At 38.3% G+C, this 18,929-nt stretch overlaps 1 protein-coding gene and 1 long non-coding RNA gene across 3 annotated transcripts in view; one reads left to right on the forward strand and one right to left on the reverse strand.

Annotated features, from left to right (window-relative positions):
• Window positions 1-8,364: 8,364 nt before the first annotated feature.
• Window positions 8,365-10,508, reverse strand: LOC117087326. Its single transcript, XR_004438762.1, has 2 exons — window positions 10,363-10,508; window positions 8,365-10,216 (listed from the first exon to the last, which is right to left on the reverse strand). It is a non-coding gene; the product is annotated as an uncharacterized LOC117087326 (long non-coding RNA).
• CD2AP (CD2 associated protein) overlaps window positions 10,243-18,929 on the forward strand; it is a 156,626-nt gene continuing 147,939 nt past the window's right edge. Inside the window, exon 1 of one of the 2 annotated variants that reach the window (XM_033217393.1) lies at window positions 10,243-11,020. In XM_033217393.1, coding sequence (XP_033073284.1) covers window positions 11,017-11,020 — 4 coding nt within the window. In that variant the 5' untranslated portion in view covers window positions 10,243-11,016. Of the gene's footprint in view, window positions 11,021-11,167; window positions 11,274-18,929 lie in introns of those variants that run through there. The other variant, XM_033217395.1, reaches the window with a different exon arrangement.

The following is an 18,929-nucleotide window of genomic DNA, read 5'->3' on the forward strand; positions in this document are numbered from 1 at the left end:
TGGTTACGAAGTAGAAGTATTGGTATAGGCCTCGGGGGTCAGGAGGTTGAAGTGCACTCTAATTTATTTGATATTTAAGTAAATGTGAGACAAGGCAGATGACGGCTGGGGACGTATGGGGTGACAAGGAGGTTGAGACTTGCTTATGAGCCACATATAGAATGTGAGGCAGTTGTGGGAGTGGTGAGACCTGGCCTGGAAACCTAAAGAACAAAATGTGAGTGATCAGGAATAAGCAGAGAGAAACATCTTAGTGTATGAGACTCTTTTGCTTTGGCAGGCATTTAATTTTGGGCACCAAGATAATGTCAGAACAGGTAGCTTAAAATCTCCAGTATCAGATGGGATATAGCCCTTATTGTAGTCTGTGCAGTTAAAGAAGTTAGACTGGGATCTGAAATAAAATTTCCATTTATTATTTTGGAAATAATAATTGGCTGGGCCAGGAATAAGTCCTTACTTATCAATAATGACATTGAATGTAAATGGACTAAACTCTCTAATCAAAAGACATAGACAGTGGCTAAATGGATATAAAAAAATGAGACCCAGTGAACTATGTCTACAAGAAACATACGTCATCTATAAAGACACAAATAGACTGAACATAAAGGGATGGAAAAAGATATTCCATCCCAAAGAGAGCCAAAAAAGAGCAAGAATAGCTATACTTACACTAGACAAAATAGATTTCAAGACAAAATCCACAAAAAGAGAAAAAAAATGGTCATGGTACAATGATGAAAAGGTGAATTCAGCAAGAGGATATAACAGTTGTAAATATATATGCACTCAACACTGCAGCAAGCAGATATAGAAAGCAAATAATATTAGAGCTAAAGAGAGATAGACCCTAAAACAATAATAGCTGGAGACTTCAACACCCAACTTTCAGCATCGGAGAGATCATCCAGACAGAAAACCAACAAAGAAACATTGAACTTAATCTGGACTATAGGCCAAATGAATCTAATAGATAGTTACAGAATATTTTGTCCAACAGCTGAAGAATACACATTCTTCTCCTTAACAGACCATATGTTAAGCCACAAAACAAGTCTTAAAAAATTCAAAAAATTGAAATCATATCAAGTATCTTTTCTGACCACAAAGGAGCAAAACTAGAAATCAATAACAAAAGGAACTTTGGAAACTATACAAACACATGGAAATTAAACAGTGTGCTCCTAAATAACTAGTGGGTCAATAAAAACTTAAAGAAGCAAATTAAAAACTCTCTTGAAACAAATGAAAATGGAAACAAGACATAGCAAAATCTATGGGATACAGCAAAAGCAGTACTAAAAGGAACATTTTTACCAATAAGCACATACATCAAAAAAGTAGAAAAACATCAAATAAACAATCTAACAATGCATCTTTATAAACTAGAAAAGCAAGAGCAAACCAAACCCAAAATTAGTGAAGAAAAGAAACAATAAAGATCAGAGCAGAGATAAATGAAATTAAAATTAAAAAATTAGTGAAAAAAAGTTGTTTTTTAAAAAGATAAATTGAGAAACCCTTAGGCAGACTAAGAAAAAAGAGAGAAGACCCTAACAAATAAATTCAGAGATGAAAAAGGAGACATTACAACTGATACTGCAGAAATTCAAAGGATCTTTAGGGGCTACCATGGGCAACTATATGCCAATAAATTGGAAAATCTAGAAGACAGGGACAAATTTCTAGACACCTGCAACCTACTAAGATTGAAGCTGATGAAATTAAAACCTGAATAGGGCAATAAAAAGTAACAAGATTGAAGCCAAAGTAAAGAATCTTCCAGCCAAGAAAAGTCCAAGATCCAATGTTCTCACTGGTGAATTTCACCAAACATTTAAAGGAGAACTAATATCAATGCTTCTCAAACTATTCCAAAATATAGAGAAGGAGGGAATACTTTCAAACTCATTCTGTGAAACCAATACTACCCTGATACCAAAACCAGACAAGGACCCATCAAGAAAAGAAAACTACAGGTCAATATCTCAGATGAATATTCATGTGAAAATCCTCAATAAAATACTAGCAAACAGAATCCAACAACACATTAAAAACAGCATTCATCATGACCATGTGGGATTTATCCCAAGTATGTAAAGATGGTTCAACATAAGTAAATAAATCAATGTGATTCATCATATAAGCAGAATGAAGGACAAAAACTATATGATAATTTTAACTGATGCCTAAAAACCATTTGATAAATTTCAACATCATGATAAAAACCCCCCAAAAAACTGGGTATAGAAGGAACATACCTCAACACCATAAAAGTCATGTATGACAGACTCACAGCTAGTATCATACTGAATGGGAAAAAAATGATGAGAGGAAAAAATGGCCTTTCCTCTAAGATCTGGAACACGAAAAAGATGTCCACATTTACAACTGTTGTTCAAAATGGTGCTGGAAGTTCTATCTAGAGTGATCAGGCAAGAGAAAGGAATAAAGGGCACCCGAATTGGAAAAGAAGAAGTCAAATTATCCTTGCTTGCAGAAGATATAATTTTTATTTGGAAAAACCTAAAGATGTCACCAAAAAACTATTAGAACTGATAATCAAATTCAGTAAAGTTACAGGATACGAAATCAACATACAAAAATCAGTAGCATTTCTATATGCCAACAGCAAACAATCTAAAAAAAGAAATCAAGAAAGTAATCCCATTTATAATAACTACATATAAAATAATATATTTGGGAATTAACCAAAGAAGTGAAAGTTCTTTACAAGGAAAACTATAAAACACTGATGAAAGAAATTGAAGAAGACACACATACACACACACACACACACACACACACACACAAATAGGAAGATATTCCATGTTCATGGATTGGAAGAATCACTATTATTAAAATTTCCATACCACCCAAAGTAATGTACAAATTTAATGCAATTCCTATCAAAACAACGACATTCTTCACAGAAATGGAGAAAACAATCATAAAATTAATATGGAACCACAAAAGACTCAGAATACCCAAAGCTATCTTGAGCCAAAAAGAACAAAATTGGAGGCATTACATTATGTGACTTCAAATTATACTACAGAGCTGTACTAACCAAAACAGCATGGCACTGGCATAAAAACAGACACATAAACCAATGGAATAAAATAGACAACATAGAAGTTAATCCATACATCTACAGTGAACTCATTTTCAACAAAGGTGCCAAGAACGTACTTTGAGGAAAGAATGGTTTTTTCAATAAATGGTGCTGGGAAAACTGGATACACATATGTAGAAGAATGAAACTAGACCCCATCCTTTGCCATACACAAAAATCAAATCAAAACGGAGTAAAGATTTAATTTCTAAGACCTGAACCTATGAAACTACAAAAAGAAAACATTGGGAGAAACTTTTTAGGACGTTGGACTGGGCAAAGATTTCTTGATTAGTACCCTCACAAGCACAGGAAACCAAAGCAAAAGTGGCAAATGGGATTACATCATGTTAAAGAGTGTCTGCATAGCAAAAGAAACAATCAACAAAGTGAAGAGGCAACCCACAGAATGGAGAAAACAATCATAAAATTAATATGGAACCACAAAAGACTCAGAATACCCAAAGCTATCTTGAGCCAAAAAGAACAAAATTGGAGGCATTACATTATGTGACTTCAAATTATACTACAGAGCTGTACTAACCAAAACAGCATGGCACTGGCATAAAAACAGACACATAAACCAATGGAATAAAATAGACAACATAGAAGTTAATCCATACATCTACAGTGAACTCATTTTCAACAAAGGTGCCAAGAACGTACTTTGAGGAAAGAATGGTTTTTTCAATAAATGGTGCTGGGAAAACTGGATACACATATGTAGAAGAATGAAACTAGACCCCATCCTTTGCCATACACAAAAATCAAATCAAAACGGAGTAAAGATTTAAATTTCTAAGACCTGAACCTATGAAACTACAAAAAGAAAACATTGGGAGAAACTTTTTAGGACGTTGGACTGGGCAAAGATTTCTTGATTAGTACCCTCACAAGCACAGGAAACCAAAGCAAAAGTGGCAAATGGGATTACATCATGTTAAAGAGTGTCTGCATAGCAAAAGAAACAATCAACAAAGTGAAGAGGCAACCCACAGAATGGGAGAAAATATTTGCAAACTATCTGCCTGACAAAGGATAAATAACTACAGTATATAAAGAGCTTAAATAACTCTACAGAAAAATTTAATAATTTGATTAAAAATGGGCAAAAGATCTGAATAGACATTTCTCAAAAGAAGACATAAAAATGGCAAACAGGAGGCTGGCTGCAGTTGCTCCAGCCTTTAACCCCAACACCTTGGGAGGCTGAGGTGGGCGGATCACCTGAGGTTGGGAGTTCAAGACCAGCCTGACCAATATGGAGAAACCCTGTCTCTAATAAAAATACAAAAATTAGCTGGGCATGGTAACACATTCCTGTAATCCCAGCTACTTGGGAGACTGAGGCAGGAAAATCACTTGAACCTGGGAGATGGAGGTTGTGGTGAGCCAAGATTATGCCATTGCACTCCAGCCTGGGCAACAAGAGCAAAACTCCATCTCAAAAAAAAAAAGGCAAACAGGTATATGAAAATATGCTCAACATCATTGATCATCAGAGAAATGCAAATGAAAACTATAGTGCGATATCATCTCACCCCAGTTAAAATGGCTTTTATCTAAAAGACAAGTAATGACAAATGCTGATGAGAATGTGGAGAAAAGAGAACCTTTGTACCCTGTTGGTGGGAATGTAAATTAGTACAGCCACTATGAAGAAGTTTTGGAGATTCCTCATAAAACTAAAAATAGAACTACCATATGATCCAGCAATTCTATTGCTAAGCATATACCCAAAAGAAAGGAAATCTTATATCAAAGAGAATCTGTCCTCTCATGTTTATTGCAGCACTATTCACAAGAGCTAATATTTGGAATCAACCTAAGTGTCCATCAACAGATGAATGGATAAAGAAAATGTGGTACCTATACACAATGGAGTACTATTCAGTCAAAGAAAAGAATGGAATCCTGTCATCTGCAAAAACATGAATGGAACTGGAAGTCATCATGCTAAGTGAAATAAGTCAGGAACAGAAAGACAAACTTTGCATGTTCTCACTTACTTGTGGGAGGTAAAAAATTTAAAACAATTGAACTCATAGAGTGTAGAATGATGGTTACAAGAGGCTGGGCAGGGGTGGAGAGAGTGGGAATGGTTAATGGGTACAAAAATATAGTTAGATAGAATAAGTATGATTAAATAGAATAACAGGGAGAGCACAGTCAACAATAATTCATTACACATCTTAAGATAGCTAAAATAATATAATTGAATTGTTTGCAACACAAAGAATGGATAAATGTTTGAGGTAATGAATATCCCATTTACCCTGATGTGATTATTATGCACTGTATGGCTGTATAAAAATATATCAGGTACCCCATAAATCTATACACCTACTATGTACCCACAAAAATTAAAAATTAAAAATTTATGTAACAAAAAATTTGCAGAGATTCAAATAAGAATACTGCAAATTAATTACTAAATTGAAAATTTGCCCAGTTTATTGGTCTGTGCCATGTTGATTCTAAATGCAGGTTCTCCTCAATAAGGTACATTTTATTTAAATAAGTGCAAGTTAAAATAGTTGAGTATATCTTAGCCTTCTTAGCTGGAAATCACATTCCTTGAAGGCAGAGTTTGTGTTTGTTGCAATGAATCTCTCCCGGTGTCCGACATATGAAATCCTTTGTATATTATATTAAACATTTATTATATTAGTAAAAATACATATTTACTAATTATTTGAGGGTAGTGGGTGTTTAATCAATGCTTATTTAACCAAATTTTTTGGTACCTCATTTTTTGTGACTTGTATGCATTTTTTTCTGACCGTGGATGTAGCTGGAAAAGCAAATCAGCTGCCTACTTAAAATACTTCATTACTTGCCTCTTACTTCTAGGACAAGACGTCAAATTACTTCCCTGGCACACAGGGCTCTCCATATTGGAGTGTGGTCTCAGAGCACCTCAAAGACATCCTGGGCTTTTTTTTTTTTGAGATGGAGTCTTACTCTGCCACCCAGGCTGGAGTGCAGTGGCACGATCTTGGCTCGCTGCAACCTCTGCTTCCCAGGTTCAAGTGACTCTCCTGCCTCAGCCTCCCAAGTAGCTGGGATTACAGGCACCCGCCACCACGCCCAGCTACTTTTTGTATTTTTAGTAGAGAGATAGGGTTTCACCATGTTGGCCAGGATGGTCTTGAACTTGTGACCTCAGGTGATCCGCCTGCCTCGCCCTCCCAAAGTATTGGGATTACAGGCGTGAGTCACCACGCCCAATCTGGGCTTTTGATTGTATACCTGCCTGTTGTCCTGGCTACCTGACTACTCTTCCTTGTCCTTACTGGGAATTCCAATGTACCCTCAACAGGCTCCCCAATCTTTTCTTTTTTAAGGGCAAGGACTTTATTTTCTTTCTCTATATTTATGATCCAGAAGCTGCTCATTTGTAATGGGTGATCAGGAAAACATCTGTTGAGTTGAATAAATGTGTACTCATGACTGGAAATTATTTACATAATACCATGTGTATAATTTAACTGCCTGATATTTGAAAATGCAAATGTATTTGTTATTTGAGATTACTTAAAATATGTGACCCTTCAAAAGGAGCTAGCTTTCATATTTGGGAGGAGTAATGCTTCTTGAAAGAGATTCCCTTTAAAGGCCTATGACACTAGCATCTGAATAAAGTGCAAATAACACCATTAAAAAGGTCCTTGCAGTTGGCAAGTAGTAATTCATTTAGATGGGTCCTCATGTTTTTAATTAAACTCTTTCCTACCATGCAATAATGAAAAGTGCTTAGAGTGGTCATAGGCCTGAGGACATCCCCCAAGTTGCTAGCAGAGGAACAGGATTTTGTTGCAAGCTGAATGGGCCACCAGTTTGAGCTGGGGCATTTTTCAGCTTCAATGATCTCACAGTATAGGCATTCTGATTGAGGTTATTATTTCCGACAATTGTTTTCTAAAGAATGATTTTTAAAATTCAGGTTACACATTGATGTAATTTGGGCTTAAGTTTACAGTAAATTAGCCAGGCCAAAACAAGGTAGCACTAAGAAAACTTTCCAGGAAACCTAGTACTTTTGAATGAAAATAAAGAAACAAAAAAGAATTAGTTACAAGATTTTAGCTAAATGAATGCTTTAAAAATAATACAATTCAGTTAACATTTATTTTTCTTTAGCATAATCTCCATGGTTATAATAGTTTTTACCAAAAGGAAAGAAGGCAGATGATTTTTTAAAATATAGATATCTTCAGATAAATTTCTAAGAAAACTTCAGGAAGAAATCATGGCAGTTTAGCATGAATTACATTGGTCTGAAATTGTGTCATTCACACAGAAATTGTAATGTTCTCCTTGATGTCAGATCAACATGTTCAGTACTTGGCAGAAAAAAAGAAAGTGAATGATTAGAGTGGTGTTACTCCATTTGTACTGGAATACAAAGAATAAGGACAGATGGACGGAAACAAACTTAATCTAGCATAAAGGTAACAATAAAATAAAGGGAAAAGTAAAAGATAATTTGTTTTTAGTTAAAGGAATTTAAATTTAATATATGTGGTAAGTAGAAATTATCTTCTCACCATATTTTCTCTCATTCAACTAATAATTATTGCCAGGGAATGCAAAGTTTTGAGCTGCAGACAGTGCTAGCCATATAAAAACATATAACACATACTGCTATACCTTGAAGGCCTCTTATAGCTGAGAAGGTAAGATTTAAAAGATGAAAAGAGCTTAACGGAATAATTAATAACTAATATTGCATAGCACTCAAAAGTGTAGAAGATATTTTTGCGTACCATTTTGTAAGTTTAAAAGTAAATTTCTAGATTTCATTCTTCTGTTAAGAATTTCCTTTAGCTTTGTCTTTGGAAAACAATATTAAATTTGGGATTGCGATTACTTCTTAGCGTTACTTCAGTTTTCTCAACCAATTCTTACGGGTTCTGTTCCCTAATGCTTCCAATTTCTATGATTCAACATCTCATTATTACTTCAGTGAATAATGCCTCTGAATTTGCAAAGTGAATTTAAGTTTTAAACTTGTAAAATACGTTTATTATGGCAATAATAGATACTAGAATTTTTTTTTTTTCTTTGAGACAGGGTCTCACTCTGTCACCAGGCTGGATGGAGTGCAGTGGCAGGATCACAGTTCACTGCAGCCTCAACCTCCCTGGACTCAGGTGATCCTCTCACTTCAGCCTCCCAAGTAGTTGAGACCACAGGCCTGTGCCACCACACGTGGGCTAATTTTTGTATTTTTTTTTTTTTTTTAGAGATGGAGTGTTGCTATGTTGCCCAGGCTGGTCTCAAACTCCTGGGCTCAAGTGATCCTCCTCCCTTGGCCTCCCAAATTGCTGGGATTACAAGTGTGAAGATTCTGGAATTTCTAGGACAGAAATGATTGTAAACATTTTATCATGTTGTCAGATCATGTCACCTGACTTCTCAGAAAATATCTACCTTACCTGTGGCCTCCACTTCCTTATCATTCAATTGATAAAACCTTTAATCTGAATTTTCTAATATATATATTCTGAAGTTATATATTACATATTCTATTATATATATGCTGAAATTATATTTTCTTTTCTTTTTTTTTTTAATCAAATCTGATAGTCTTTATTCCCCCTTCTGTTTTACTTAGCCTCTTTTCCATTCTATTCATTGGCCTTTCTTCTTTAAATATTAAGGATTCTAGAGACCTGGAAATTTAAAGTCTCTAGAACCTTAAGGTCTCTGGGCCTTGAATTTACTACCAATGTATGTGCTTCCAATAGCTTATATTTTTGTGTCCTTTCATAAATTCTTCTTAGCCCATCACCAGCCTCATTCTTCCAAAGCATAAATGGCCTTCCTTATGGGCTGCTTGAGCCACACATATTTCTTAAAGACTCAGAAATACTCTGTTTGCATATCCACCTCTACTTCTCAGTTCTAGAACTCCTCCAGACTGAATTATTGCCTTCTCCGAGCTTTCGTTCAACTCACATCTTCTCTTTACAGCTTGCTTTGCCCACAGTAATTCGTTTTCCTTTAGATTCTCAAGCATTTGACTCTCACTACCTCATACTATTAACTTTGTGTTCGTATCTCTCACCCCCCCACTAGAATGCAAAGTCCCTGAGGATTAGCGCTGTACTTTAGCTTTTTTTTTTTTTTTTTTTGCTTGGTAGGGGACAACCAACATAATGCTCAACACATGTTTGTTACCTAAAAAAGGCATATGTTCCATATGTCAATGTAATCTTGTTTAGGTGAGTATATTGAACTTTTTTCTTTTCTCCTTTTTGGCTGCTGTTTGTGTTTGATCATTCATGTTATAAAATTACCATATGCAACCTTTTGAGAAGTATTAGAATTAAAAGATGGCAAAAGGAAATAGTGGTAATGGATACGTACAAGGTTACTACTAGGGGCCACTGTGCTCTGCATTGCAAGATTTGTTTCAACATACTCAAGAAACTGAAGTTCAGCCAGGTTAATTTATCCAAGGTCCCACAAAAAGTAAATGGCTGTGTTGAGTTTCAAGAACCCATGTCTGCCTGGTTCCAAAGGGCAAGTCAGTTGCAGTGCTGGATGACTGAGAATTACATAATTTCTTGAAAAAGCACTCGGCACAATAGTTGGCGTTCAACAAACGCTCACACACATCTGCCCTGGAATTGAGTGTATTTAAACAGGAGAGGGAAATAAAGCTTGCTGAAATAATTATACTTCTTCATAACTCCCAGACTCATGTTTGACTGATTATAATAATCCTATGCCCTCCTTCACATTCACGCTGGAAAAAAAACGCTGGCAATATTTCAAATCATGATGCCTATTTTTCTCTCGATCAAGTAACAACTCAAATTATACTTTATAAGGAAAAAAAATTAGAAAGTTGCCTTCAGCTGACAAGAGACTAAAGGAATCCAGTAATTTATTTCCGTGAAACAGAATTTATCTGATGCCTAGGTTTCTCCCCCTCCCGACGAAGACCAAATGCTTCTGATCCGTAAGTAACTTCGCAAGGTAAACTGAGGGGCCTGGCAGCATCTGGGCCTCCCTTAAAGGTCGAAATGAAGCGCGCTCGCCCTCCTCTCCGCCTTTTCCGTTTAAGGTCCTCCAGAGGCTGCTTCGCTGCAGAAAGTAACAACGCGTCGCCGCCGCGGAAAGTGGGGCAACTTTGCCTATTAGCAGAAACCTTTTGATCCGTCTGAGGCGACAAACCAGACCCAACGCCCGCCCAAGCTGTTCCGAGCCTCCGGGGGGAAAGCGAGCCCAACCTTCTGTGCACCGCTTCCTCATCCGCTCGCTGCACCTGGACGCCAGCGGCGCGGGACCCCCGGCCGTGACGTCACCGCACCTGGCACCAGCCTGGGGGTCCGGGAGAGAGCCCGAACGCGACCGGGCGGGGTGGGGCGGGGAGAACGAGGGCGTTCTCGCGAGATTTTCCTCCTCCCGGACCCAGTTCCCCGCACCTTCTCGGCCTCTGTCTGGGTCTCCACCTTAGTCTACGGTGTCGCCTTTTCTAACTGCGGGTGCTAAGAGGCGAGGGGCGGGCTCCGAGGCTGGGCGGCCGCTCGCTGTTGGAGCCGAGGGCCTGGGCGAACCGGCGGGTTCCTCCCCACTGCGGGACTTGCCAGGGTGGGAAAACCGCGGTCTGGGCGGGCGGGGGAGGGCCCTCCCGCCGCCGTGGCTTCTGCGGAGGCCAGGGGTGAGGAGCTGTCGCCGCCTCTGCCTCTGCCTGGCGGGCCGCGCTGAAGGGACTGGCAGGAGAGCGCTGCGGGCGGATGGAGGCCAGTCTTCGCCCCGCCTGAGCTCAGGAGGGGCTAGCGCGGAGCGCGGGTCCCGCCTCCAGCCGCGGGAGCGGCCGCGGGAGCCACCAGAGGAGGAGGAGGAGGAGCAGACGTCGGCTTCTCCCCGCGAGAGCCCCCAGCATGGGTAAGAGACTCGGGCGCTTCCCGTCGCCCGTCCGGACCTTCCAGATCCGGGGAGGCTGTGCCCTTTCTCTGCCTTATGGGGAGGCGACGGCGGTCAGCCCCTGAGCCGCAGCATCCCACCCTCTCCATTCTCCCCACCGCCCCTTCTTGTCCTGCCTTCCACCTTGCTCTTCTCTCGGAGAAACTGGTGGGAGAGCTCGCGGGTGCTTTCCCTCGCGCTCCCTTCTCCGCCTCTTTTCCTGTTCACTAGAAAGGTGCGGAATGTGGGGCGGGGACGCCTGGCCTCCTCTCCTAACCCCTTGCCCAGCTAAAATCGGACCTGACCTTCCCCCTCTTCCTCATCCCCTTCCTTCCCTCCCCCTCCTCGTGGGATGGGGGAGGGCGATCGAAAAACTTGATAAAGTAGCACTTTCAACTTCTTTATTTTCTGCGAGGCTTTGTATACGTTTAAGGAGAGAGAGAAATTTGTTCAAAAACTTTTTTTTTTCCTGCTAAAACTCGCAAGGGGTGCCTTAAGGACAAGAAAGCTTGAGTATTTGTTTTACTCGGGTTCTACCTAGGCAAGTGTGTTGGCACTTAAGCATGCAGTCTGCTCCCGAGGACTGGGTTTGAACTTCAGTGTTGGATCCTTTGAGGAGCAGTTTCCTGTTTGGAGTTAGACTTCCTTGCCGGAGGAGAGAAAAATACATGTTATTTACTATGTGCTTTATAGTTTTGTTTGAAGTTAGAGAAGGCAGAATGTGTGGCAGTCCGGGTTGAAAAGGAATTTTGTTAAGTGGTGTAACAATTCTTTTGATAACAAAGTTCAGTGTGGGCTAGGCATTAACTCCTTCAATCCTTTAAAAATGAAAAGCAACTTAAAAAAGGATAGCTTAAAAAAAATCAAAACACGCTCTGTCACTATAAAGCAGAGAGTGTTCTGTAAGAGTAAACCCAAGTTTGATTTTTGTAGAGCAGATCAGGAGGACCCTATCACTTTTTGCATTTTAGAGTTGATGCTGCTTCATATCAACAAACCATTACCGAAATGAATAATTCATGTAACTAACAAATGATTTAGAAGCAGGACGATTACAGACTACTGCTGATGTGGCACCCTCTGTCCACACTTTGCTTTGTGGGGGATGTTTTGAGCATATTGTTTACAGACACTCGCCTAGCTATTCTCTGTTTTCTTAGACTTACTAATTTTAAGTTCCCTCCTGCACTTCCCTCCTGCTTTCAGGTAACGTTTATACTCAAAGTGCTCTTGAGCTCAAAAACAGTTAAATAAAACATTTGCTATTTGGAATTTTCAAATGAATTATTTTATAATTGATTAGTTGAGCTTGCAGGGTAATTGTGGGCATATTCTTTTAAGCATGAAATTATAAAATCACTTTAACCGCTTTGGATTAAGATAATACTAAAGTTAAATATACAGTTCTTCTCTGTCTTAAATGGGATGCAGAATAAAATTAAACTTCTTTGGATGACCTGGGGATGCAATCTTGTTTTGCGTATAGGGCTGTTGAGCTAAATTCTAAATAATATTTGTTTGCATTTTGAAATTATTTAAGTACTTTTTTTTTCTTTTGCTTTGCTATTGGATGTGCTTGTAACTGATTAGTGTCCCCCATCATCTTTCCTTTTCTTATTTTTTTTGAATTGTGGAAATCATATTCAGGTTTGTGATTCTGCATAGGAGAAAAATGAGTACGCCCTTACTTAATGTGTGAAGTCGTCTCTTGAGAAAAATAATTGTGTACCAATACTTGGACATTGGAATACCTGTTTTGATTGTCCAGAGGCTTTTTCCTTGTGATTGATTTGTTGTGTTCTGTTTAGCTGAGTTTTCGTATAGACTTGGATATCAATGTTAGTATACTCTCGACTACTTAGAATGTGTTTTGAGGGTATATTACTTAGGGCATTTGTGGTGAAGTTTTTGTAAAGTGTTTGTGAAACATTTCCATATCAGTGTATTCTTTAAGTTTATTGGTCATGTAATAATAAAATTCTCAAGTTCACTTAAAGGGAGTTTGCTCTTTAATATAAATCTAATTTATTTGGTTTTATCAGCCATCCTTTTTCCTTACGATTTTAAATGCAGCCTAAAATATTTACATGATATTTTATCTAATTTGTCACAAAATGAAAAATATTAATTGTTTTTTGTGTACGATAACTTGGATGCCTATTAAGTGGTGGTTCTTATGCTTAGGTGGTACAGTTAGAGAGTGAAAAGCATGAGCTCTGGATGGAGACTACTTGAGGTCAGATTCTCTTCTGCCTACTAGTTGTGTGACTGAGCGCATCACTTCTCTGTGCTTCAGTTTCTTAATCTATAAATGGAATAAAATATCAGCCTCATAGGTTGTTAGGAGGATTGAGTGAGTTACTACTTGTAAAGTGCTTAGAACATTGCCAGTGCTGGTGGTTATTTTCATTTTCAAATGATTTCCCTAATTCTTGTACCAACTTGGAGAAAAAAATTCTCAATTTTTAACCTTTGTTAGAAGTAGGATATTTTCTTTAAATAAAGGACCAGTGGGATGAGGTGATTTTGCACTAATGCAGAAACTGAATTTTATGTGACATAACCTTACAGAAATCATGTAGATACTTTTTTCAATGTTGGAGGTACTGTGCCAAAGTCCATTATTGGTAAGAACTTCAGTTGCTTAGGAAAAACTCTTAAGTGGGATGACTACTAGTAGACTTATTTGAATTTTGTGTTAAAGTAGTGTTTTTAGTGTCTACCTTTGTTAATTGTGGTAAAATGCCTGTTGAGAAATTTGAGGTATTCTGTGTGAAAGAATTAGGGAAGAGCTCTAGGGAGACAGATAGGCAATGCTTATTTTTCTTATTCTAAAAATACAGTTTGGCATTTTGAAGCAGAATTAGGCAGAAAGCAAATGGCACAAAGTGTTAGCGTTTCTAGAGCCCGAAAAAGGAATATTTGTGAATTTTTATTTTTGAAAGATTAAGCAGATTTCTAAGGGCAGAATTTCTCTTTAATGATTTTAGATAAGGTGGTGAACTTTTTAGTTTATTTTATAAGCTCATGTATATAAAACATATCAGTCATGTTCTCCGCCCCCCCTGCCTCCCTCCCCCCTCCCATGGAGTCTTGCCCTGTTGCTCAGGCTAGAGTGCAGTGATGTGATCTCAGCTCACTGCAACCTCTGCCTCCTGGGTTCAAGTGATTCTCCTATCTCAGTGTCTCGAGTAGCTGGATTACAGGTGTGTGCTACCACACCCACCTAATTTTTGCATTTTTAGTAGAGACAGGGTTTCATCCTGTGGGTCAGGCTGGTCTTGAACACCTAAGCTCAGGTGATCTGCCCGCCTCAGTCTCTCGAAGTGCTGGGATTACAGGCATGAGCCACTGTGCCTGGCCTCGTGGTGGTTTTAATAGACAAATCTTGCGGTTAGTTTAGATAATATATGCACTTTTATAATATAGTGATTTCTTTATGTTACTTTGTTGTATTGTTTGGAGAAAATATTTAAAGATTTTTTATTTATATGTTATTTATTTACTCATTTTTAGAGACAGGGTCTTGCTCTGTTACCCAGGCTGGAGTTCAGTGGCGTGATCATAGCTCACTGCAGCCTCAAACTCATGCCTCTGCTTCCCAGGTAGCCAGGGCTACAGGTGCGCACCACCACCTCTGGCCTAGTTTTAAATTTTTTTGTAGATACAGGCTCTCCCTATCTTGCCCAGGCTAGTCTCAAACTCTTGGCCTCAAGCAGTTCACCTGCTTTGGCCTCCCAAAGTGCTGGGATTACAGCCGAACCACTGTACCTGGCCTGGATAAAATCTTGATTCATACAGATAAGTAGTTGCAAATGGAAATTGGCTGCTAATGGTTCACCTTTCTGTATCAGGATTTACTTCAATTAAACTACTCCAGAGCATGAAAAAAGAATATTAGGAAATTTTTGTTTCAAAGTGGAATCACTGGCAAATGTAGTAATTCTTTTCCTTATTTAAGTACTCATCAGATTTTTTTTTGAGGTTTCAAAATTTGAGTAGTTTAAATTTTGTAAAATCACATTAAGGCTGAAAATTCACATTTATAATATTTCATAGTTTCCTGTAGAAATGAGCTGGAAGTTTGCATTGTACATTTTTTTTTTTTTTTGAGATGGAGTCTTGCTCTGTCGCCCAAGCTGGAGTGCAGTGGCGCGATCTTAGCTCACTGCAACCTCTGCCTCCCGTGTTCAAGCAAGTCTGCCTCAGCTTCCTGAGTAGCTGGGACTACAGGCCTGTACCACCACGCCTGGCTGATTTTTTGTATTTTTAGTAGAGATGGGTTTCACCGTGTTGGCCAGGATGGTCTCGATCTCCTGACCTCGTGATCTGCCAGCCTCAGCCTCCCAAAGTACTGGGATTATAGGTGTGAGCCACCTTGCCCAGCGTGTACCTTTCTGATTGAGGGATTTGCAAACTAAAATGAGATTATATTAACTAAAATCTAATTTTTAAGGCATTTAAAATAAATAGTTATAAAACCCAAAGTGCTACATTTTTATTTATTCATAATCCAGATCTGTCAGAGAATCCTCCTATCAGAGATTATCATTCCCTGTTGTTAAATATATTTTGAATGATAAAAATGCTTATTTTAATGTATATAAAAAATTGTCATTGTGTCAAGGGCTTGCAGCTAGGTAGAGAAAAAAGTATAATGATTTTTCATTTGGGTGAGAATTGGGTGGAGCTACAGACCTGTTTCTTAGGTAAACTGATGAAGCAAGTTGTGAAAGATCTGAAAGTTTTCAGATTTTACATTCAGAAAAGAAAGAACAAATAAAAACTAGTAAGATGTGATTGAAATATAGGTAAATTGGGTAATCGTTATGATGGAGCTGTTACTGCTTAGTTGTGCATTCGCTATCTGACTGCTATTCAGATTTAACACAAGCAGGATTTAGGGACCAAATTATCTCAGCAGTCAGGCAGTAAGTCTTTCTAGATGGGGGAGGGGACAGAATACTAGTTTGAGAAGTCTGGATGGAAGTCTATATGTGCCTACAGTCAGCTTGTCAGCATCAGGGATATATTTGGCAAAGTGCAGTGTCTACATGTTTGGGCGTGGGATGGTGGCTGGTACCAGGCACTAGGTAGAGATTCAGACTGGCATCCTGGGGGAAAAGGGAGGAAATGGGGTCTGGCAGTAGGCCTTGAAAACCTAGTCACAGGGAAACAAAATGAGACAGGGTCCGGATTTGTTATTGGAGAAATACAAGGTGGGTATTTGTAGGAACAAAAGTGAGCTTAGTTATTGGAATTATTTAGAATGAACCAAGAGGTAATACAAGACAGTGATCCCCTAAGCTTATATATTTTCTGTCCTGGGACTACATTAGTAGTCTGCATTAGTAGCTGAATCTGTAAGTATGGTACTAGTGGTCCAGAATTACTGGGGTGAAATGGGATCCTCTCTCAAACGCTGGAGGATATTCCCTGGGTATAGATTGCCACCCCCTCTGTTTCTTTGGTCCCAGGGATTTGATGTGCCTGCTTTTTTTTTTTTTTGCTCCGTCTCTTTTTCACCTAGGTTCCTTTTCCTTTCATACCCAATGTGAAGCAGATTGTAAAACCTCAGCATATCTTTCTGTTTCAGAAACAAGTACACAGTCCTTTAGGGTGTTAAGCAGTTGTAACTGTAAATATAATAATAAATGGCCACATAAGGCACAAGAAACTTGAAAGTATTAGTAATTACGAGTCTCTTGGTTTCACTGAAGTCGTGGTTGGCTAGCTATTAGAAAGACCTTTCTTGCTGTTGCTTTTTTTATTTTTTATTTGGTACTGTGTACCTGTCTTTGGCAATACTCCCTCACACTCCTCCCTGCCTTTTTTTTTTTTTTTTGGCTTACATTAGGTAGATATTTAGACAGTAGCTCACAGTAGAGACATTTATTGTGTCTCTTAAACAGATACAATTTTACTAGGACTTCACTAACCCGAGACCATGCTGTACTCATTTTTGAATCATAACCTTGGTTTTAACCACAAGTGAAGTAGGCATTTTCCTTCTGGGCTCCTAAATGTTTTCTTCTTTGGACTAAACTTGATATTACCTCTTTTTTTTTTTTGTTATGTTTTGGTTTTTGTTTCTGAAGGTCTCAGATTCCTAGATGTTCTATACTCTTCCTGACCATTTTCATTGAACCCTATTTGATTTACTGAAAGCGTATTTACTAATTGTTTGCACTTAAAGGTGCTTTTACCCTAGAAGAAACACTGCTTTTAAAAAAATTCACTATTCTAAATTGATAATGGCTTAAGATGTTGTTCCAATGTCAGGTATTGTTATGGATTTTTTCTTTCCTGGAACCTGTCCTTTCCAGTGGCTCCAGTAGACTTGTATTTTATAATCTTTCAAATACTATGTAGCTGGTTAAACTTCCCATCATGATCTTGTTCAGTTTCTCAACTCATTTGCAAAACAGAGGTGACTACCGTGGGAGCCTGGATTCCAGTATCTGTTTTAGTACCTTATTAGTGCCACTTAGGTTAGGTTCTTTTTGATGATTCAGCGTCTGGATAATTCCAAGGATGTGACTGTGTAATCATTAGGAGTTTCTAGTAGAATGCAATCATGAGCCCCTTAGGAACGTTTTGGTCAATAATAAACCACGTTTTTGGGTGGTGGTCCCCTAAGATTATAATGAAGCTGGAAAATTCCTCTTCTCTAGTGAGTTGTAGCCATCTCACTATAGTAGTGCAACGCATTACTCACTGTGTTTGTGATGATGCTGGTGTCAACAAACCCGCACTACAAGTTGTATAAAAGTATAGCACATGCATACATTTATATATGGTACATATATTGACAATAAATGGCTGTGTTACTGGCTTATGTATTTACTATACTATGTTTTTTAATTGTTATTTTAGAGAATACATCTTCTACTTATTAAAAGAAGTTAACTGTAAAACATCCTCAGGCAGGTCCTTCAGGGGGTATTCCAGAAAAAGGCATTGTTATTGTAGGTGATGACAGCGCTATGCACGTTTTTTACCAGTGGGATGAAACATGGAGGTGGAAGACAGTGATATTGATGATCCTGATCTTTGCAGGCCTAGGCTAATGTGTGTTTGTGTCTTGTAACAAAAAGGATTAAAACGGAAAGAATTTTTAAATGGAAAAAAGCTTATAGAATATGGATATAAAGAAAATATTTTTGTACAACTATACAATCTGTTGGTGTTGTAAATATTATTACAAAAGAGTAAGAAAGTTTATAAAGTAAAAAAGTTACAGTAAGCTAAGGTTAATTTTGAAAGAAAATTAGAAAGAAAGAAAAAAAGTAGTTAGCTTTAGTGTATAGTGTTTATAAAATCTGTAGTAGTATATACTAATGTCGTAGGCCTTCACATTTGCTCACCAATCACTGACTCACCCAGTACCACTTCCAGTCCTATAATCTCTATTCATGGTAGGTACACCCTATGTAGGTGTACCATTTTTATTAGTTATACTGTATTTTTACTATACCTTTTTATGTTTATACAGATACCATTGTGTTACAGTTGCCTACAGTATTGAGTACAATAGCATGCTGTACAGGTTTGTAGCCTAGGAACAATAGGCTATCCCCTATAGTTTAGGCGGGTAGTGGGCTGTACCATCTAGGTTTAGGTGCACTCTGTGATGTTCACACATGGACCGAATCGCCTTATGACACATTTCCCAGGATGCATCCCCATTGTTAAGTGATGCATAACTTCACTTTTAAGTGTGGTGATAATTACAGTTAACACCAATATTAAGAAAAAGGGCCTGTCACAAGGGCACATCATCAAGCAAAGAAGCTGCTGATGAGAGATTAATCAAGAAGAATTTTCCTTAATGTGAAGAATGTGTTAATGTCATGTTAAATGCTTGGGGATTTAGGATAAATAAAAGTTT

Source organism: Trachypithecus francoisi, unplaced genomic scaffold (genome assembly GCF_009764315.1).
Source record: "Trachypithecus francoisi isolate TF-2019V2 unplaced genomic scaffold, Tfra_2.0 Lachesis_group10, whole genome shotgun sequence".
Lineage (NCBI taxonomy): Eukaryota > Metazoa > Chordata > Mammalia > Primates > Cercopithecidae > Trachypithecus > Trachypithecus francoisi.